Source organism: Impatiens glandulifera, chromosome 1 (genome assembly GCF_907164915.1).
Source record: "Impatiens glandulifera chromosome 1, dImpGla2.1, whole genome shotgun sequence".
Classification (NCBI taxonomy): domain Eukaryota; kingdom Viridiplantae; phylum Streptophyta; class Magnoliopsida; order Ericales; family Balsaminaceae; genus Impatiens; species Impatiens glandulifera.
Window position 1 is genome coordinate 21373989 of NC_061862.1, and position 19726 is coordinate 21393714.

Genomic DNA, 19726 nt, shown 5'->3' on the forward strand with positions numbered 1-19726 from the left:
TTAATCAATTCAAATTAGAATTTATGTTAAAGATCACAAAGAAAAATCAATTCTTGTAGTTACATAACACGTTCCTTAACTAATTTCTCATGTGTTTACATATTTTGAGATTATTTTTTTGTAAAACACATAATTAATAAAATAATAAAAAAATGATATGATATGGTGTATGATTTGTAAAAAACCTTAAGTCCAAACTCATGCTAACTTCCTTGACCAATTTTTGGGAGAGTTTGTTGAAGACCACATCTAAGTAGTTAGACAATTTGAGAGAATGTGGTTTTACATATTTGATGATTGATTTTTTTTAAACACATAATTAACCAGATAATATTTCCTTAATCAAACATTTTTAACCACGGCAATGGGTAGTGTCGTGGTTAATAATGATTTTTTACCATGGCGTTATATAAAACTGTGATTAATAATGTATATATATATATAAATAAATTTAATAATTATATATATTAAAAATTAATGATTAAAGATAATATATAAAAATTATTTTTAACTTTTATTTTCTAAATATTGATATAAATATATAGATAATATATTATTCACCACGACGTTATATAAAATCGTGATTAATAATGTATTATTATTAACCACGGCGTTAAGTAAAACCGTGATTAATAATAATTATTAACCACATCGTTAAGTAAAACCGTGGTTAATAATAATTATTAACCACAGCTTTAAGTAAAACCGTGGTTAATAATTATTATTAACCACGACATTAAGTAAAGCCGTGGTTAATAATGTATCAACATTAATTTTAGATTTATATATAAAATTATTAAATATCTTTCCTATACATATCAAATATTTATATAATATATATTCTTTATTTTATCTATATATTTATATTTATATATAAAAAAAAACAAATTATTTGTTTACCTTTGAACTATTTACTTAAAAAATTATTTTTAACCTTTATTTTCTAGATATTAATATACATATAGATATGTAAAAAAAATAAATAAATAATATATAATTAATGATAAAAAATATATATAATATTCTATATATACAAATTCCCGTGATCTACTCCAATCTCTCTTTGTTTTAAATGTGGTTATATATTAACAATACATTATTAACCACGACTTTAAGTAAAATTGTGGTTAATAATTATTATTAACCGAACCGACTGATGTTGAAGAATCAGCGGATGAGTTAGTCATGTAGGAGGGAATGAAAAACAAATAGAGGCACTAGATAAAGTCGTGGTTAATAATGTATTAAAATTAATTTTAGATTTATATATAAAATTATTAAATATATATAATTTAAATGCGAGTATGTATTAACCACGACGTTATATAAAACTCTGATTAATAATTATACATTATTAACCACGGCCTTACCTAATGCGCCGTGATTAATAATCATTACAATATTATTAAGGTCGGCACATATAAACGATGTGGTTATTAGTATTACAAGATTATTAAGGTCGGCACATGTGAACGCCCGTGGTTATTAGTGTTAAATATTACTTCTTCTTTTTCTTCCTTCTTTCTCTCTTTCCCCAATTCAGTTTTCCTTCTTACTCACTATCGACTCCTTTCCTAGCTTGGATCAAGGACAATGGTTGTTGTTGGCTCCTCTATGACAGACGCTTTCGCCAAATAAACTGGTTCGTCTCTTCTTCTCTTTCTTTTGTCATTGTTTTCATTCATTATAGAGCTGGACTAGAACCCTAAATGTTTATATAATCACGTATTTGAGATGAATCGATCATTTCCAAGTGGGGGATTCTGATTAAATCCATGAGTTTCTTTTTTAGCCTATTGTAGATTCATTTTTTATTTTATTTTACCCATCTGTCCTTTCGTGAGATTGTTTGGTTTTGCACGTTGTTTTTTATGTATGTAGGTGAGTGGTATCCCAATCCAATATAATCCAATTCTGATTTTCTATTAGTTGTATATACTTGATAGATCGTGATGGCTGATTTTGCTAATTTGGAGTTGTGCAAATAGATCTAGATTTAATCAAGCTTGAGGTCTGTCTTGATCTTTCCTTACCCATTTCTTAATTCATCATGTTTATTCCTGTAGAATTTAGTAATTGCATATCAATTCAATCGGTAATCATTTTATTTTGAAGTTGTCTAATATAGAAATCTGATCCTTTTAGATGTCTGATGAGGATGATGAATTTATACTTGTCCTTCAAAATTGTATGATAATTTCTCCCTTGTAACTCTTGGTTGGGTCCCTTTTTGTGATTTTTGACACAATTATTATAGAGAAGAGAACATGATAATAGAAGACTCTGTGTGCAGGTTATTGGTAAACATACATTCTGCTAGTGAGGATTTATATATAGTACTAGCTAGTTAGTTCACTAATTAATAAATTATTAATAATGAACCTGATATTACATGCATGTAAAAAGGTCTGTTCTATTCATCATCCTCATTAAATAATTGTTTATTTTATACTATTCTCACAAAATGCTTATCTGATAAATTTGGATGTGAATCCAATACACTCTTCCATTGTATCGATATGCATAAAACTCAACTCTTCTAGGGTTTTATCTCAAGATTATTCTAATTCTAGGGTTGTTTATCTTCAAATTTGGAATATTCATTCCTTAGACATACATACCAATTCTAATTCATCTATATATTCATATCTTGATTACCACTAGAAATGTGGATTTGGATGGGGGCATCCTTTTGACAAGTGGTTGCTTCATAAAAGTATTATTCATGTTCCCCTCTATGCTTTGACATCAATTTGTACATAACATTCATTTTCTTTCTTCTGGAAAATCATAGGAATCTAATTTTATCATTTTAACCTAATTTGGCTTCTTTATATGTGTCTGCTTTTGTTTTTAAGAAGAATTATTAGTTGCATCTTCACTTCTTTAAATCTTACTAGTTTTATGTGCATATTTCATGATGAGAAGTTTCTTGTTGATAGTAGTAATTACTCTTTGGGTGCTGGCCAATTTTTCCTCTTTTTTTGTTGGTTTACTCTGTGAGGAGCTTTGTCATCTCATACATGCTTAGAATGCATTGTTGTTGGTCGTTGCATTCAATTAAAGGAAATACTACAGTTGATTTTTTAAATTAATTTTGAATCTTTGTCAAGATAATAATTCCATGACAATTGGCATTTGATCGAATACAATTTATACAATGATAATGGAGATGAATGAATGTGTAATGGTATGTCTATATTCTAGTTGGATTACAGTCTAAATTCGATGAAACATTTTTAAATAAATAGAATTTGTAGCAATAATTATCATGAAAAAGAAAAAAATATATGTTTGGCTGTTATACACGTGTATGATAGTTCAAGAACAACCGTGAAAATTTTGGGCATTGTTACTCTTAATTGGCTATTACAGTTGCAAATCATTATTAAAATGCTTATTTTATTATTTTATGCTTATCTCATTAAATGTTATTGTTTATTTCAATTGTGAATCCAATACATTAGTGTTAGATTGTAATATATTTATTTTTTAAAATGAAGAAGGTTAACTACCTTTATTAATGTTAATGTTTGTTTTTCTTTCAGTTATATAGACTTGGACTTTATTATTGTTGTTGAGGCCACCTTCAATTGTTGTAATCAACTAAGTATCTTCGTTGGCATTCTCCATTTGGTAAGTTCTAAAAATTTAGATAAATGACTTTATTGAATTGTTAGGGTTGCATGTTTAGAGAAATGACTTTATTGAATTGTTAGAGTTGCATTTTTAAAAAAATGACTTCCTTGATTTTTTAGGGTTGTATGTTTAAAGAAATGACATAAGTAGATATTAATTTTGTTATAATTGCCTGTTCATTTCTAGTTAAAATGGAAGTATCTGATAAACATTGGATGACTCTACGGCGAAATGATCCAAAATATATCGAAGGGGTTGAAATATTCATAGATTTCGCGATTATGTCTACTAACAGAACTTCTATTGTTTGTCCGTGCGTAAAATGTGCAAATTGAACTTACGAGAATAGAACAGTGGTGAGAGATCATCTAATTGTGTTTGGAATCCTTCAAAATTATAATTTTTGGTATTGTCATGGAGAAAGAAGATCTTCGAATGTAAGGGTCGACGGTCATGATGAGGATGATGAATTAGATGAAGTCAAGATGAAAATCATGGTGGAGTAAGAGATAATGTCGTTAATGATGAAATTAACGAAGAAATTGATCAAGATAATGATTAATTTATGGAAGACATCATAAATGATTTGTATCCAGTCGCTGAAACATCAAATAATGAACGTTCCGTTGACGAAGCTAAGGCATTTTACAGGTTGTTGGATGATTCAAAACTTCCATTGTACGAATAATCCCGAATTTCAAAAGCCTCCACCATATTGAAATTACTTCACATAAAAAATGTTGGTCAATGGACCAACACGTCATTCAATTTGTTATTAAAATTGCTCAAAGAGAAAATATTACCAGCTAATTCTAAGTTGCCTAGTTCATACTATGAGTGCAAGAAATTTATTACAGACATTGGTTTAACATATGACAAAATTGATGCTTATAAGAATGACTGTATGTTATTCCGTAAAGAAGATAAAGATTTGGAAGAGTGCAAAGTTTGTGGTGTGTCTAGATGGAAGATCAACAAATCAAGTGGTACGATTCAAAAGAAGGTGAATGGGAAGTTCATTCCAAATAAAATTTTACGATATTTCTCACTTGCACCGAGATTGCAAAGGTTGTACATGTGCTCCAAAACCGCTCCTTAGATGACTTGGCATAAAAATAATATTTATGTTGAAGATGAAGTTTTAAGGCATCCAGCTAATTCAATGACATGGACGTCCTTCGATGAAAAGTTCAAAGATTTCTCCTCTGAGCCTCGGAATGTAAGACTTTCTCTCGCAAGTGACGAGTTTCAACCTTTTGCAAATGGAAAGACTTCTTATAGCACTTGACCTGTTGTTATTATCCCTTACAACGTCTCTCCTACAATTTGTATGGATAAAAATAATTTCATTCTTTCCATGTTAATCCTTGGGCCAAAAAGTCCCGGGGATTCGATTGACGTGTTTCTTCAGCCATTGATAGACGAGTTAAAAGAGTTGTGGCATACCGGTGTTATGACTTACGACGCGAGCCGTAAAGAATATTTCAATATGCGGGCAACTATGTTGTGGAGTATTAATGATTTTTCGGCATATGCAAATTATCCGGATGAAGTACGAAGGGAAAACTTGCATGTCCGTGTTGTAATAAGGATACAGTTTCGCTGAGATTGGTTTACTACAAGAAAGAGTGTTACATGAGTCATCGAAGGTTTCTTCCACCTACTCATCATTGACGTAGGGACAAACATTCTTTTGACGGTAATACAGAGTTAAGACTGACACCTAATCTTTTGTTTGGAACTGAATTATTAATGCAGGCAAGAGATTTGAAAGACATGTATTTGACTAAATACATTCCCAAGAAAGTAAAAGTTAATCATGAATCTCGGGGTGATAATTGGACTAAACTTAGCATATTTTTTGAACTACCATACTGGAAAATGTTGTTATAGAGGCATAATTTGGATGTGATGCATATTGAGAAAAACATTTGTGATAGCGTGTTGGGCACTATAATAGATTTCAAAGAAAAAACGAAGGATGAACTCAAAGCTCGTAAAGATTTGGAATTGTTGAACATAAAGCATTCATTACATCCAGTTGAGGTCAATGATGTTCTTCAATGTCCGATAGCCACATATGCACTTTCCTCGGATCAAAAGAAACGATTATGTATGTTTCTTAAAGATGTGAAAATGTCAGAAGAGTTTTGTTCTAATATTGGAGTGTGTGTAAACATAATTTATAAGAAAATTTCCGGATTGAAGAGTCACGATTGTCACATCCTATTACATTATTTGATTCCACTTGCTACACGTGCTTTACTTCCGGATGATGTGTACGATGCTTTAGTGCACTTGTCTAAGTTCTTCCGATTGTTGTGTCAAAAATCCTTAAATAAAGATGAATTAGAAGAGTTGCATGATGATATTTTTTTGACCCTTTGTAAATTGGAAAAAATATTTCCACCTTCATTCTTTGACATAATGGTACATTTGCATGTACACTTGGCCTTTGAGGCTTTGTTAGGGGGGCATGTACAATATCGATGGATGTACCCAATTGAACAATATATGGGTACCTTGAAAAATTACATTCGGAACAAAAACTATCCTAAAGGGTCAATTAGTGAAAGTTACCTTTTGCACGAGAGCATGAGTTTATGTGCTCGATATTTAGAAGATCAAGAGTCAATAGAGATATCAATTCAACCAACTTCAACACTTTCTATATTCTTAGCAATGGAAGATTTATCGATTGCGACACTTCACACATACGAACCGGGTGATCGAGAGCGTGCTCATGTATACATTTTGAGAAATTGTATCAAAATTGAACAATATTTCAAGTAAGAGTTCATAAGTTGATCAATGACTAAATGTGAATTTTTTAAATAACTAATTACAATTAAATTTAATTATATACAGTGAATTCACGCAATAATTGACCGATACAGGGCGACTCAATCTATCTAGTCTTGAACGCGATAAACTTTACATCAGCTTTTTCAAGACGAAAGTGGATCAATTGAATGATGAATCAAATCGAACTTTGAGTCTGAAGACTCTTGAGAGTGGCCCGACAATTTATGCTTTGAAATATAAATCATGTAAAATAAACCGATATAAGTTCAACACCGAGAAGCATGACGAAGGGTTAACCACGCAAAATAGTGGTGTCTGTGTAGTTGGCAACAATGGGACCGAAACGATAAATTATTATGGAGTACTCATAGATATCATAGAAGTTCAGTATTTTGGTGGTAATCGAGTGATTCTTTTCAAGTGTAGATGGTTTGATGTACAATTTAAAGACCGTGGTATAAAAATAGATAAATATGGGTTTGTCAGTGTTAATGTGAATAGGATATTGAGAACTCAAAGTCATGATCCGTTTGTAATGGAAAATCAAGCACACCAGGTTTTTTATGCTATGGATATGGCATCTCGAGATGAATGGAAAATTGTCACAAAGATAAATCCTCGTTATTCGCATATCTAGACAGGTTTTATTTGTGTGTATTAAAATATGATTACTTATTTAAAAATTTAACTTTTTTTTTTCTTTTCAGATATCATGCCACCTAAATGGGATCCTAAACATTCGAGAATATTGAAAGAGTTAGATGCGCTCAGAATGCAAAGACTATCGAATCATTTGGAGTACCTCAAAGCTCGTACATATGATGATGGAGTTCGTACAAATGATGGAGCTCGTACAAATGATGAAGCTCGTACAGATAATGTAGAGTCCGACGATCTTATGCAATTTATGGGATCAGAGCTTCATGATATTGCGAGACTGGATGATCCAGATGACACCATTCCCGAAGAATCTCGCACCTCAGTGGAAGAATCTCTCGTTCCTAAGACTGCAGGTAGTTAATAATAACTTATACGTTATATTTAAATAATTATATAAATTTTAACAAATATCGTTTTAATGTTATTTACAATAGAGACTTCATCGAGGAGGGGACGAGAGAAGAATAAAAACACGGTTCTTGCAAGAATGGGAACCAGAGAGAAGATGAGGTTGGAGTTCAGGGACTTGGATGGAAGACCTATATGTGATAACGCCTGCTATTGGTATCTCCATATTGGCAGCGTTGTGCGGAAAGGCGAGTTGGTGCCACATCGTTTAAAAAATTGGTCTAAACTCTCCCAATCCCAATTGAACCATATATGGCAGTCTATCTCCGTAAGTTCTATATTTTTTAACGTGTTATCTTATAATTTGAAACTTTTAAATCCTAAAATATGTTGTTATTTTTTAGGATCCTTTCGAGAGTTCAACAGACATTCCCATTGAAGCCTATAAAGATAAGACGATGCCACAAGTAAAGAAGGCATGAGATATGTGGAGATATGCGAACAAGAAGACTTACATCGACCCGTATATTGATGATGAGGACAAAATCAGAACAAACCCTCCTCCGGAATTTTATGGCGAAGATTGGAATTATTTGCTTGACAATCACTACTTCACGTCTGAATTTAAGGTGTAGTACATAGTCCTATATATATCATTATATGTGTTTTTCGACTATTAACTAACAACTACTATTTTATAATTGTAGAAAAGAAGTAAGACCAACGCTGACAACAGAAAGAAATTGATGTACCCCCACCACACCGGCAACAAACCATTTTCGTAGAAAGAACGAGATATGGTAATTTTTAGTTAAAGTATTCAATTTACATATTATCTAACATATGATATATATGTATGTTATTTGTATATAGGAGAGGGAGATGGGACACCCCCTAGTCAAGCAGATTCTTTCTACAAACACACACTAGGAGAGCGACTGCCGATGATCCGACTCCCATGCCTTCTCCGCTCGTTCAACAGGCCGTCGTAAGTTGTTATCATTTCTAACATTTTAGTTTGAATGTCTAAGTTTAAAATTATTAACATTAATGTTGTAAATGATTATAGTCTGTAATGCGTGAGCGGCTAGAAACAAATCCTAATTTGTCGCCGCTCGAGGTGTTTGAGTCTGCTTTAGGACGACAGGGATACGGGAGGGTGACAGAGATGGGATCGGGTATACATCCCACTCACTTCAGACCCGATCAAAGGGGAAAGTTCTTCTTCAAGCGTCAACTCGCATGTGTCACAAAAAACGCTGATGGAGGAGAATAGGATTCTGCGAGAAGAGTTGAATATGATATGCGCAGAACATGAATCACAAAAGGAGGCACAAGAGCAAAGAATTAACGATATCCAAGCGGAGGTGCGCGCACAAAAAGAAGCTTTTGAGGCGTTCATGTCTATAATTTCTCATCCTCCCCCTTTACCCTAATTAGTGATTCCCATTACAATTTAATTTCAAATTTTTGTATTACTATTTAGTATTTTGTTGAATTTGGATTTAATTTTATTTAAGATTTTTTTTATTGTCTTTTTTTTTCATAAAAATATTTAAAACAGATTTTGTGAAAATAAAAAAATAATCGTGGTTTGATGTCAAAAAAATTCAATTTGAAGTTCAAATCCGATTCCATTTCATTTCATTGTATTTGATATATAGGTTCCAAATTAATTGACTTATTCAAAAAAGGCATTCTCCATATAAATTTTGTAACATTTTTTGTTTTTTTAGTTGGACAACTTTCAAATTCAGAGAAACCCTGGAATTTATAATAATGGACAAAACCATTCTATTAGATCAAATTTACTTATTCAATCTAATAAGTACCTTATTTGATTCGTCGATCCTCATAAAAGAAATAAACTAGTCTTGAAAAAAGACTTCTCTAGATATTCAGAGCCCGGACTCCGTCGTTCTTATTTGAACAAAGAAAACACGAGCCTCCTCTATCGAAGAACTTTTTGGTCGAACAAAAATCTTTTCGTCTTTCAATTTTTGATATAGATCAAAATAAAAAAGAATGACGTAGAACACCAAGAATTTACAGAAACATTTCAATTTCGTTTTTGAGCAGAAGAGCCGCCAAATATATGCCAAGAAGCACAAGCCCCATGTCGCCACACGACATCAACCCATACATGATCTTAGGACTTTGCGAGACCATAAAAGTTAAATTAGTATGACATTTTTATTACAAAATTTAATAATAGTGAGTATACTTAATTAGAAATGCATATATAATAAGGATTTAATTAGACAAAGTTGTTGATATTTTTAGTATAATGATTTGTTAAGAGTTGTTTAGATATTTAAAAATAAAAATAAATAAATTTAGTTTTAGAAAAAATATTTATCATAAATTATTATATATATATATATATAAATACAAATTTAAAAATATTATTATATAATAATAATAAATTTGAAATATAAAAAATGAAAAAAAAAAATTATAAAAAAGACAAGGAAATATTTGGTAACCAAAAATAAAATAAAATAAAATAAATAAAATTGATGAAGCTTCCCTTTGAGGCAGAAGCGGAAGGTAATGGAAAGATCGAAGGGAAACGTCCATTTCCCATTTCCAGCGGACCATAAGTTTCCGTCGTCCTCATCTTTTATTATTATTATGAACAAACCCTAATTTCTCCCCCTTTAATTCGAATCATTGCTGCGCTCTCTTCTTCAGATTCGAATCTTCACATTGGTAATTTCATCTATACACGCCTACCAATATACCAAACTCTCTGTGCTTGGATTGGATGGATGTATGATTTCTATTTCATTTTTATGAATCGCCTTGTCTTCGGACGTTGATATTTGATTTTTTGTTATATTCGCTTCAGAATTTCGTCAGTCTTCTGTGATTTACAGATTCATTTTTCATCTATAGCCTGATATCTGTTCTTCCCGATTTGTTGTCTATCTTCGAAAATCTGTTTTGTTACGTTTTTTCCCTTGTATTTCAATGGCGAATGGTGACGAAGCGGACGAATATCTGGTCTCTGGCGCTCGTCATGGGTTGAAGCGTGAGTTTGCATTTATTTTATCTCAAGCAGCATTTGCTACTCCTCCTGGACGGACACGTGCTCAGAGGTCAAATAATGCATTGGTGGCAAACGACGTATTCAGAGATTTGGGGAAGAAGAGGGCTAAGACGTTGGGGGGTTCAAAGATTCGAACTAATATTAGTGATACGCCCACTGCTCACTGTGATAAACCTTTGAGGGAGGAGGAGGAGAGCGCGACGGAGAGGCAGATTTGTGGTGATTTAAAAGAAGATGAGAAGACCGTTTCACCTGCTGAGGAGGAGTCGAAAAGTGACGTGGTTGACATGTCCAGTGATGAAGAACAAAACAAGAGCATTTTGGTTGAATCAAAGGCGGAATCATTTGACAATGAATCGCCCGAAGTTTTTAATGACACAAAAGAGAGTGATATGGATAGTTCTCCTCTCATTGAGGATCCGTCAGAAGTTGAACCAGGCCCTTCTTATGAGGTAGGACATGTCAGTGAACCACCAGCGTCATACGGTACTCCACAGAAGAGCGCGATTCCTTCAGCTACAATAACAAAAGAAGAACTATTGGAATCGTCATCTAATGCAGATACTGTAACAAGCAAATTGGAAAACAAAACACCAAAACGGCTTGGGCTGAAGAAATCTCCAAAGAAGTTGAAGGAACTTCTGCAATCCGGGTTGCTTGAGGGTTTGCAAGTGAGGTACCTTAGGGGTCCAAAGGTACTTTTAAATCATTACGGTTTCTTATGTGGCCTATGTGTTTGCTATAATCTGAATCTTATCACTGTCGCATGTTTTTCTTTCTAAATGTTGCAGACAAGAGGGCCTACGGATATGGGTCTTCAGGGAACGATTAATGGCACGGGAATAACATGTTCTTGTGATATGTGTAGAGGAATTCAAGTAAGCTTGGTGACACCTTTAACCTTCTTTTATCCTGAGATTGTTTTTGAACCAACTTCTGTATTTCTGATTCTGTTGTAGGTTGTGAGCCCAAATAAGTTTGAATTGCATGCAGGTAGTGCAAACAAGCGTCCTGCAGAGTATATATTTTTGCTGAATGGAAAGAGTCTCAGAGACGTGTTGAATGTCTGTAAAGATAATCCTTTAGAAGGCTTGGAAGTAGTTGTTAATAACTTTATCAGTTGTTTGTCCGATAAGGAATCAATTTCTTGTCTTCGCGGCAAAGGTGATTTCACACTGTTATAGATTTTTCTGTTCCAAGTGATGTATCCGTTATGTACTTACTGATCATTAATAACTTGTAGGGTCTATTGCTAAGGTGGGTGTGGGTAAAACACAGAAGTTGTCTGATTCTTTGAAGATTTTAAAGGAACCCATACGCACATCACCTGCTATTTTGAAGGATTCTGAATGCGTTTCTAGTACAATCTTGAAGGAGTCTGATGATAATTCACCTACGATGATGTTGGATCTCAAACGCGATTCACCAAGGATCCTGGTGGATTCTGAACCTTGCACTACTCCGTCTATGGAAGTTATTAATGGGTACATATTTTCATCTTCACATCATCTTTTCGTAATATTATATGTGAATATTCTTTCTTTTGAACTGTTGGATCTTAGATTTTTAGTGGATCCATTGATAAAGAACTCGCGAAGTTGATGATACAAACTTGTGATCTTATATATATTTTTTGAAATTATTGAAACCTTCTAATAGTAGACAGTTGGCTAAAGAACAATTGTCTTTTTTTTGCATTATAATAAGATCGATTCCATCATGACTTGATTAGTTTATGTGTAGTTCCTAACTTGTCCGAGTCTACGAGTTTGCTTCCTACCATGGACTCATTTGGAAACACTTTTTATTTATGTTTCTCCATTTCCTGCTCTCTTAGCATTGAAAATGCCAGTTTGAGGCACATTTCAGTTAGAATAGCCTTGATTGAATGTTTTTTCAAAGAAATTTTGTTATGGGGTCTGTCATTCACATTTTAAATTTAATAAGCAATTTTACGAATTATGCGCATATGCTCATCTCCATTTTCATGTGAAGGGAAAATAGAGTTGTGACTTGAGTTTTGCTACAAGGGAATATGTTGCAATCTTGATATTCATCTGAAATCTTTCTTTGTTGGTGGTGTCAGGTCTCTTATGGCAACTTCCATGCAGGTGGTACCCATTCCTAATATGTCTGTTAACAAATCTCTGCAAAGCAAGTCCCAAGGAAAATTGACTAGAAAGTTAGTAAGATGATGTTGCAATATATTACAGGAAGTTTGTTTTAGTGCATTCCTTCTATTTTTCTGACTATTATTTGGTCTTTCATTTCTTAAGGGATCTCCGGATGCACAAGTTAGTATTTGAAGAGGATGTGCTTCCAGATGGAACTGCGCTAGCTTACTATGCTCGTGGAGAGGTGTTTATTTCAATTTTCTGACTTATTTCAAAATCTGATTTTACAAAGGAGATGATTTGCTCACCATTAATTAATAGTGCTTTCAACAACTAGACACTCCAATTTGCTCTCCTTTCTCTTCTTTAGTTTGACAGGATGGAAAAAGAAACACGAGAAAGTATAGGGCATAGCCAATCCTGACTATTTGTTATTTACAGAAATGTGCAGAAGGCTACAAGAAGGGGTTTGGAATATTTTGCTTCTGCTGCAATGCCGTGGTACTCAATCCGCATTGTTAATTGTATTTTGTCTCGTAGCTATTGTTGTTGATGTCTAAACAAATTTGGGTGTTTATGAGCAGGTTAGCCCTTCCCAGTTTGAAGCTCACGCTGGCTGTGCTTCACGTCGTAAACCGTAATTTTTTTTCCACTAATATTTTGATAGATTTACCAAGCGGGTGAATTTCTTATGAAAATCTTCTCATATAGCTAGTTCTTTCCTTTTGGTAGTTACTTGCATATTTATGCGTCAAATGGAGTTTCTCTCCACGAGCTGTCAGTTGCATTAACAAAAACACGTAAAGTCTCTCAAGAGGAAAAGGATGACATGTGTTCAATCTGTGGAGATGGAGGGGAACTTCTGTGTTGTGATTCCTGCCCTAGAGTTTTCCACACAGGTGAAGATCCATGTTCTTCTAGTACTTTATTTTCTTTCTTCATGTTCTGCGCCAGACGATGTATGATAATGTATCGACTATTGGCTAAGCCGACTGCTTAGATTGTAATTTCTTGATGATTCCAAATGAGCCTTTGGAATCCTTAGAATCATTTTGTTGATATAAGTTTGTCTTCTTTTGTTCAATTTCAGTTTGTGTTTCATTACCTGCCATCCCTGAGAATGACTGGTACTGCAAGTATTGCCAGAATACTTTCCAGAAAGAGAAATTTGTGGAGCGTAATGCTAATGCTGTTGCAGCCGGAAGAGTTGCAGGAATAGATCCATTAGAACAGATTACAAAGCGATGTATACGAATTCTTGAGGTGGTGGCAGAGGCCGATAATGGTGGATGCACATTATGCGGGTAAAAAATCTTTCCGATGGAAAAATGTTTTATGCAATAAAATGATCTTAGTTACCTATGTTCACTCTTTAATAGTAGATTTCCTATATATGCATATATAAAGAGAGGAAAATTGATGTTACCTAGTGAATATCATCTTCTCGATTTACCTCTTCTTAACTAGAAACTGATCGAAACGAATGTTTCTTTATGTTCGCAGGGGACATGACTTCAATAAAACTGGATTTGGAACTCGAACAGTCATAATATGTGATCAGGTATAATGCTAAAGAAATGCTTGTTATACATGATGTTGACTTATCGTTTCCCTTTGATTTGTTGTGTAATATTTATAAGTTTGAATTGTTCTTTGTGTTGCTAAAGGCATGGGTCAGTAAACTATCCAATGCTAACTCACTTTACATTGGTTTCTTCAGTGTGAGAGGGAATATCATGTTGGTTGTTTGAAGGAACATAATATGGATGATCTAAAGGTCTGTATCACTTAAACTTGATCTGTTAGGCATTCTTAGTGTTTCAATATTTATGTCTGAATATAAATGTATATATCAATAATAATTGGTACAGGCATTGCCAGAGGGTTCGTGGTTCTGTTGCACAGACTGCAACAAAATCCATTCTACTTTGGAGAACCTGCTTGTTAGTGGGGAGATGAAGCTGACAGAATCTTCAATGAGTCTCATAAGGAAGAAGCTAGATGAGAAAGTTTCTAATACTGGTGCAGAACTCGATATAAAATGGAGGCTATTGAGTGGGAAGATGGCTTCAGATGAAACTAAAGCTGTGCTTTCTCAGACTGTGTCCATATTCCATGTGAGTAAAAACCACCCTCCCATAAGTAAAACTTGAAAAGGAACCAAAAGGTTAACAACATAAAATATACATGTGTTTCTTGAGATTACATGCTACCTTGAATGGTATTATTATCATTAAATTGCTAGATCCAGCTGAGCAATCTATTTTTTCTCTCTAGGATCGGTTTGACCCAATAGCAGATTCAAAATCAAGCTCCTCTGATCATCTTGATCTTATACCACACATGGTTTACGGGTGAGACAATTTTGTTTTCTGTGTGATCTTCATATTTTCCAAGATATTAATCCTAGATTTTTGTTGTATTCTTTTTCCTTTTTTTTATGAACGAGCACTTTGATTGTTCTTGCAGAAGGAACTGGAACGGTCAAGATCTCGGTGGAATGTACTGTGCTGTATTATCTGTCAAGTGAGTGATTTGAGACTGCATATTTATTGATGTTAATATCCTTTGTATGCATATGGTTTGATCATCTTAGTTTTAAACTGCAGTTCAATGATAGTATCTGCTGGTGTTTTCCGGATTTTTGGAACTGAAGTGGCAGAACTTCCTTTGGTAGCAACCAACATTGATTTCCAAGGATTGGTAAGCAAGCAAGCAACTTATGGTTTTTTCGATTAAGGATGAAAATGAGTTGTTTTGATTTTATGTCGATTCATCAATCTATCACAGGGTTACTTCCAATCATTGTTTAGTTGTATTGAAGACCTTCTAGTATCTCTTAATGTAAAAGACTTTGTGCTACCTTCTGCGGAAGAAGCCAAATCAATATGGACAAATAAATTTGGATTTGCAGAGATGGATGAGAATGAGGTTCGTTTGTTCTTCACTTTGTTTGGCATTCAATCGATTACATATGACAACAACTTCATCCATTCACTCTTATTCTCATCTCTTTTGGAATTGCAGCTAAAGCAATACAGGAAACATTATCAGATGATGGTCTTCCAAGGGACCACTATGCTTCATAAGTCCATTATGAAATAAACTTATTTGAGGATGATGACAACGAAGATGATGATTTGAAGCTGTACAGCTTATGTGGATTCATTTTCCATGTACAGAAAAAAAGAAGAAAGAATATAGATAGACATATATGATTAGTCTGCTTTGACAGCTGAAAGTTTATTTTTATTTTATTCTTTGGTTGGAAAGAAATGCTCAAAAGAACACCCTGATAATACATATAGTTAGATTCTGCTGTTGTTTTTTTTGAAAGAAAAAAAAGATAGATATATAATTGAGAAAACCAGATGAATTTTCTTGTAGGTGAATGAATACCCAATTTGTTTGTTTTGTAATTTCTATTATGGGATTGATATATATAGTTGCAACTTTTGACTTCAGAAATTGTTCTTATATTTGGGTATTACTCATCTTATTTGAAAACTGTTATTTTATTATTATTTTTTTAATGTTGGGTTCTGCTTTTTCATTTAGGGAGTTATTAATCTCTACGGGTTAAATACATAGCCTGAAAATTCATTTAATGCAGAATTTGCTGGACCTTGGGGAGGTTGAGATATTCATCTTTTATTAGCCTAACGGGTTTAAGATATCCCTCTTATTAGTGAATATCTCTTATTAGCCTAACGGGTTTAAGATATCCCTCTTTTATTAGCCTAACGGGTTTAAGATATCCCTCTCTTATTAACATAATCTTATCATTGAAATTGAAAATTCTCAGTTTGAATTATTTTAATAACTCAAATAAAATTAAAACATCATTTCACTCCTATAATTTATCAAATCACTAAATTCATTAATCAAAATTAAAATATCGTATATTTTAATCAAAACTAAAATACCATATATTTTAAATTATTATTTTTTATTTTATTATATATATCAGTACTTTTAAGTCTTTTTTATTAAAAATAATCACATTTAATTCAAATCGGAACATGCTCCAAAATTTCTTTCAGAGTCATACTTCAATATATTTTTTTATATTATTTTATACATCATTCATTTTATTGAAAAAAAAAATGTTGTGACCGAAAAGAAACATTTTATATTAATTAAAAAAATATTTATTTGATTTCAACATTTTTCCAAATGAAAATAAAATTAACAAATATGATGATAATTAAGCGGGAAGAAGATGGTGAATTTGAAATTTAAAAACTTAAATTCCTCATTTTCTCCTTTTTAAGATGGTCTCTTTAGTCATTTCCACACACAAGAAAAATGATATAATTTCCCTATATTCATTCATTCCTTTAAAATTCTTCTCTAATCAGTAACCACTCTTTCTCTCTATCATTTCGCATATCCAGTCGCGCTCCTCTGAAATCGCAGCCGTTCTTCTTCTTCAATCGGTATTCTTCTCTTTCATTCCTTCGTTATCTTACTGTCTTAATCTATACATTTTTCTCTATTACCTGCTTCATCGTACTTCGATTTTCCAGTCTGCAGAACTACAGATATGGGTCAGATCCAGTATTCCGAGAAATACTTTGATGATACTAATGAGTATCGGTAATTAACATCATCGCTTTCCTTTCCTTTCTTTCTTTTCTACTTTACTCTCATCTCGCCTTTTGTTGATGGCTTCGATTTCTGATTTAACGTTTTACAGTCATGTGGTTCTTCCTCCAGAAGTCGCCAAGCTGCTCCCCAAGAATCGTCTTCTATCTGAGGTAGTTTTTAGCATGATACTCATCCGGAAATTTGTTATTTGAGTATAGATAGATAGATAGATAAATCATCAGACGGCTGTTTAAATAAAAACCCTAATTCTCTTGTGACTGTCTGTTCTGTTCTTTACTAGTTGTTTGTATATCATATTCTACACAGATAATAAATGATTCAATTGAAACATTTGTATCTACAATAGGACAGGTTTTTGGAACAATTTAGTCGTTTTGGGGCTAGGGTTTTGATTATGTTAGTCTTTGGTTCTGTCATGAGCTTGCAATTCATGTTCAGAAGGGAATTGCATAGTTTTAGTTAAGAAGATTGATGATTGGATTTCTGTTTCAGATTGGGATTTGGCTTAAATAGCTATAATCTTATCTTGTTTTTATTAGATGGGTATTTTTTTTTCTGGTGAAAGAAGTTAACTTTGTGTATCGATTGTTTGTAGAATGAATGGAGGGCTATTGGAGTGCAACAAAGTCGAGGATGGGTTCATTATGCGATTCATCGCCCTGAGCCTCACATTATGCTCTTCAGGCGGCCACTCAACTATCAGCAGCAGCAAGATAGCCAGGCTCAGCAAGCTGTGGCTGCTAAGTGATGAACCCTTGTCCTTATATAACTAGAACATCTAAAGCTTTAAAACTTTGTGTTTTTCCGATTTCTATTATTGTTTGTTGTCAAGATTCATCCTTATATTGAATCTTGTGAAAGGGTGTGTTATCATCATCATCTTTGTTTCATGACTTGCATTTAGTTTAAAACAGAATCTTTGCTTTCTGTTTATTCTGATTTGGATTTGGTTTGATTTGATCTGATCTTGTTCAACATTAGCTTGATTCTTTTTTTTCTTTTTTTGTTTCTCAAATGTCATGCCTGTTTACTTTAATATATTTTGTGCTCTAGTCTTTTAAATGTATTTATAAGTTTTATTTGTTTTCTAATGGATGAAGTTTTCAGAATTTATTTATTTACAATAAAAATAGAAGATTTAAATTTAACTAGTTTAGTAGTTTTATTTGACCAATGTTATATATAAGCTTAAAATGAAAACCACACAAAGCATAAAAAATTAGTAAAGAAGAACATGCAAAATATTAAACTTTCATGAATTCTCTTAATAAGATTCTTGAGAAAATATAAATATTTATGTTTTGAAACTTGGCTGATTCATCGATCCTGTGAAGGAACTGTGTTACTGGTTCAATTCGTAATTATAGTTTGTTAATTACCTATATTATTAGGAACATCACAATTAAAATAAATATAATGACAAATTATTTGCAAAATGCTTTCATCATTCACCAAAATCATTACCAACATCTTCATCTTTTTCTCTGATATAGTTTATTCAAGTTAAAATCTCAAAATTTGTATCTACAACAAAAATTACAAAATAAAATTTTAATAACTTATATTATTGATAAACTAATAAGTAATATAAGAAAAAAATTAGTCATCATTATGCAGAGAGACTTCAATGTTACATTCTAATAACTCTTTTTTAAATGTCCCTGAAGAAGTAATTTAAAAAAAATAGGATTAACCCGGACTGCCAGATTTCCGGTCTAACCGGTGGGTTGGCTGGGTTTAAATGGATTGATTGCATTTTCGGTTTTTTCATCAATCTAGCCCGATTTGACGATCGGTTCATCGGATTTGCCGATCCGACCGATAGGCCGAGTTTCAAAACTATGTCTATTATAAAAGAAAAAAAGCAAAGTAGAAAATAAAAGACAATAAAATATAATATAAGAATTTTAAATGTCAATCAAATCGTAAAATTATATCTTGTACATGTCTCTTTTTTTCGAATTAAAACAAACACGTATAACATTATGTTACGACTTAATTTGCAACTACGGTTAGAGTTCTTGATCTCAAAGACCAAATGAGAAATCTTTGATCAAAGTGCAGCGAAAGAGTTATGTAAAGAAGATTTCAAGATTATGGGAGAAGAAAAATTAAAAATGAGAAAGTATATACCTAACAGTTCAAGACAAATAGTCAAAACATAAATACAATTGGGGTTAAGAACTTTTACAAACATTTTCATATATTCATCCCCCATTGGGAGAGTGAGATCAACATATATATAACAACTGAATTTCCTTAAAATATTCACTTACATTTGTTAGGGATTTAAAAAAAAATAGTTTGGTGGGAATTGGGAAATAGAAAACATATTCAAAATATTGTTATGCAACAGAAAAACAGAATTCTCACAACAATATCTAGTCCAAGTGCTTAATTGGACCGTTGGAGGGTGCTAGATTTATTTTAGGACCGTAACATTTATTTGGGGACCGTAACATTTTCTCTCTTTCAAAATTCGCCGCCCTCGACGAAG

General features: G+C 32.7%; 2 protein-coding genes across 3 annotated transcripts; both read left to right on the forward strand.

Annotated features, from left to right (window-relative positions):
• The first annotated feature begins 9992 nt into the window (after positions 1-9992).
• Positions 9993-16061, forward strand: LOC124920631. The gene is made up of 18 exons (XM_047461160.1): positions 9993-11199; positions 11296-11382; positions 11464-11668; positions 11748-11988; positions 12591-12686; positions 12781-12862; positions 13060-13119; positions 13203-13255; positions 13351-13517; positions 13709-13922; positions 14122-14179; positions 14339-14395; positions 14490-14735; positions 14896-14972; positions 15088-15144; positions 15228-15321; positions 15409-15549; positions 15646-16061. The coding sequence occupies exons 1-18, from the start codon at positions 10426-10428 to the stop codon at positions 15721-15723; spliced, it is 2787 nt and encodes a 928-aa protein (XP_047317116.1). The 5' UTR covers positions 9993-10425; the 3' UTR covers positions 15724-16061.
• Positions 16062-16920: 859 nt separating this feature from the next.
• On the forward strand, positions 16921-18261 carry LOC124921108 (cyclin-dependent kinases regulatory subunit 1). 2 transcript variants are annotated; one of them, XM_047461722.1, is made up of 4 exons: positions 16921-17057; positions 17148-17217; positions 17318-17378; positions 17825-18261. In XM_047461722.1, the coding sequence occupies exons 2-4, from the start codon at positions 17165-17167 to the stop codon at positions 17975-17977; spliced, it is 267 nt and encodes an 88-aa protein (XP_047317678.1). In that variant the 5' UTR covers positions 16921-17057; positions 17148-17164; the 3' UTR covers positions 17978-18261. The 2 variants fall into 2 exon arrangements, with proteins under 2 accessions (XP_047317678.1, XP_047317679.1); XM_047461723.1 differs by having other exon boundaries at positions 16978-17057; positions 17155-17217.
• The last annotated feature ends 1465 nt before the right edge of the window (positions 18262-19726 follow it).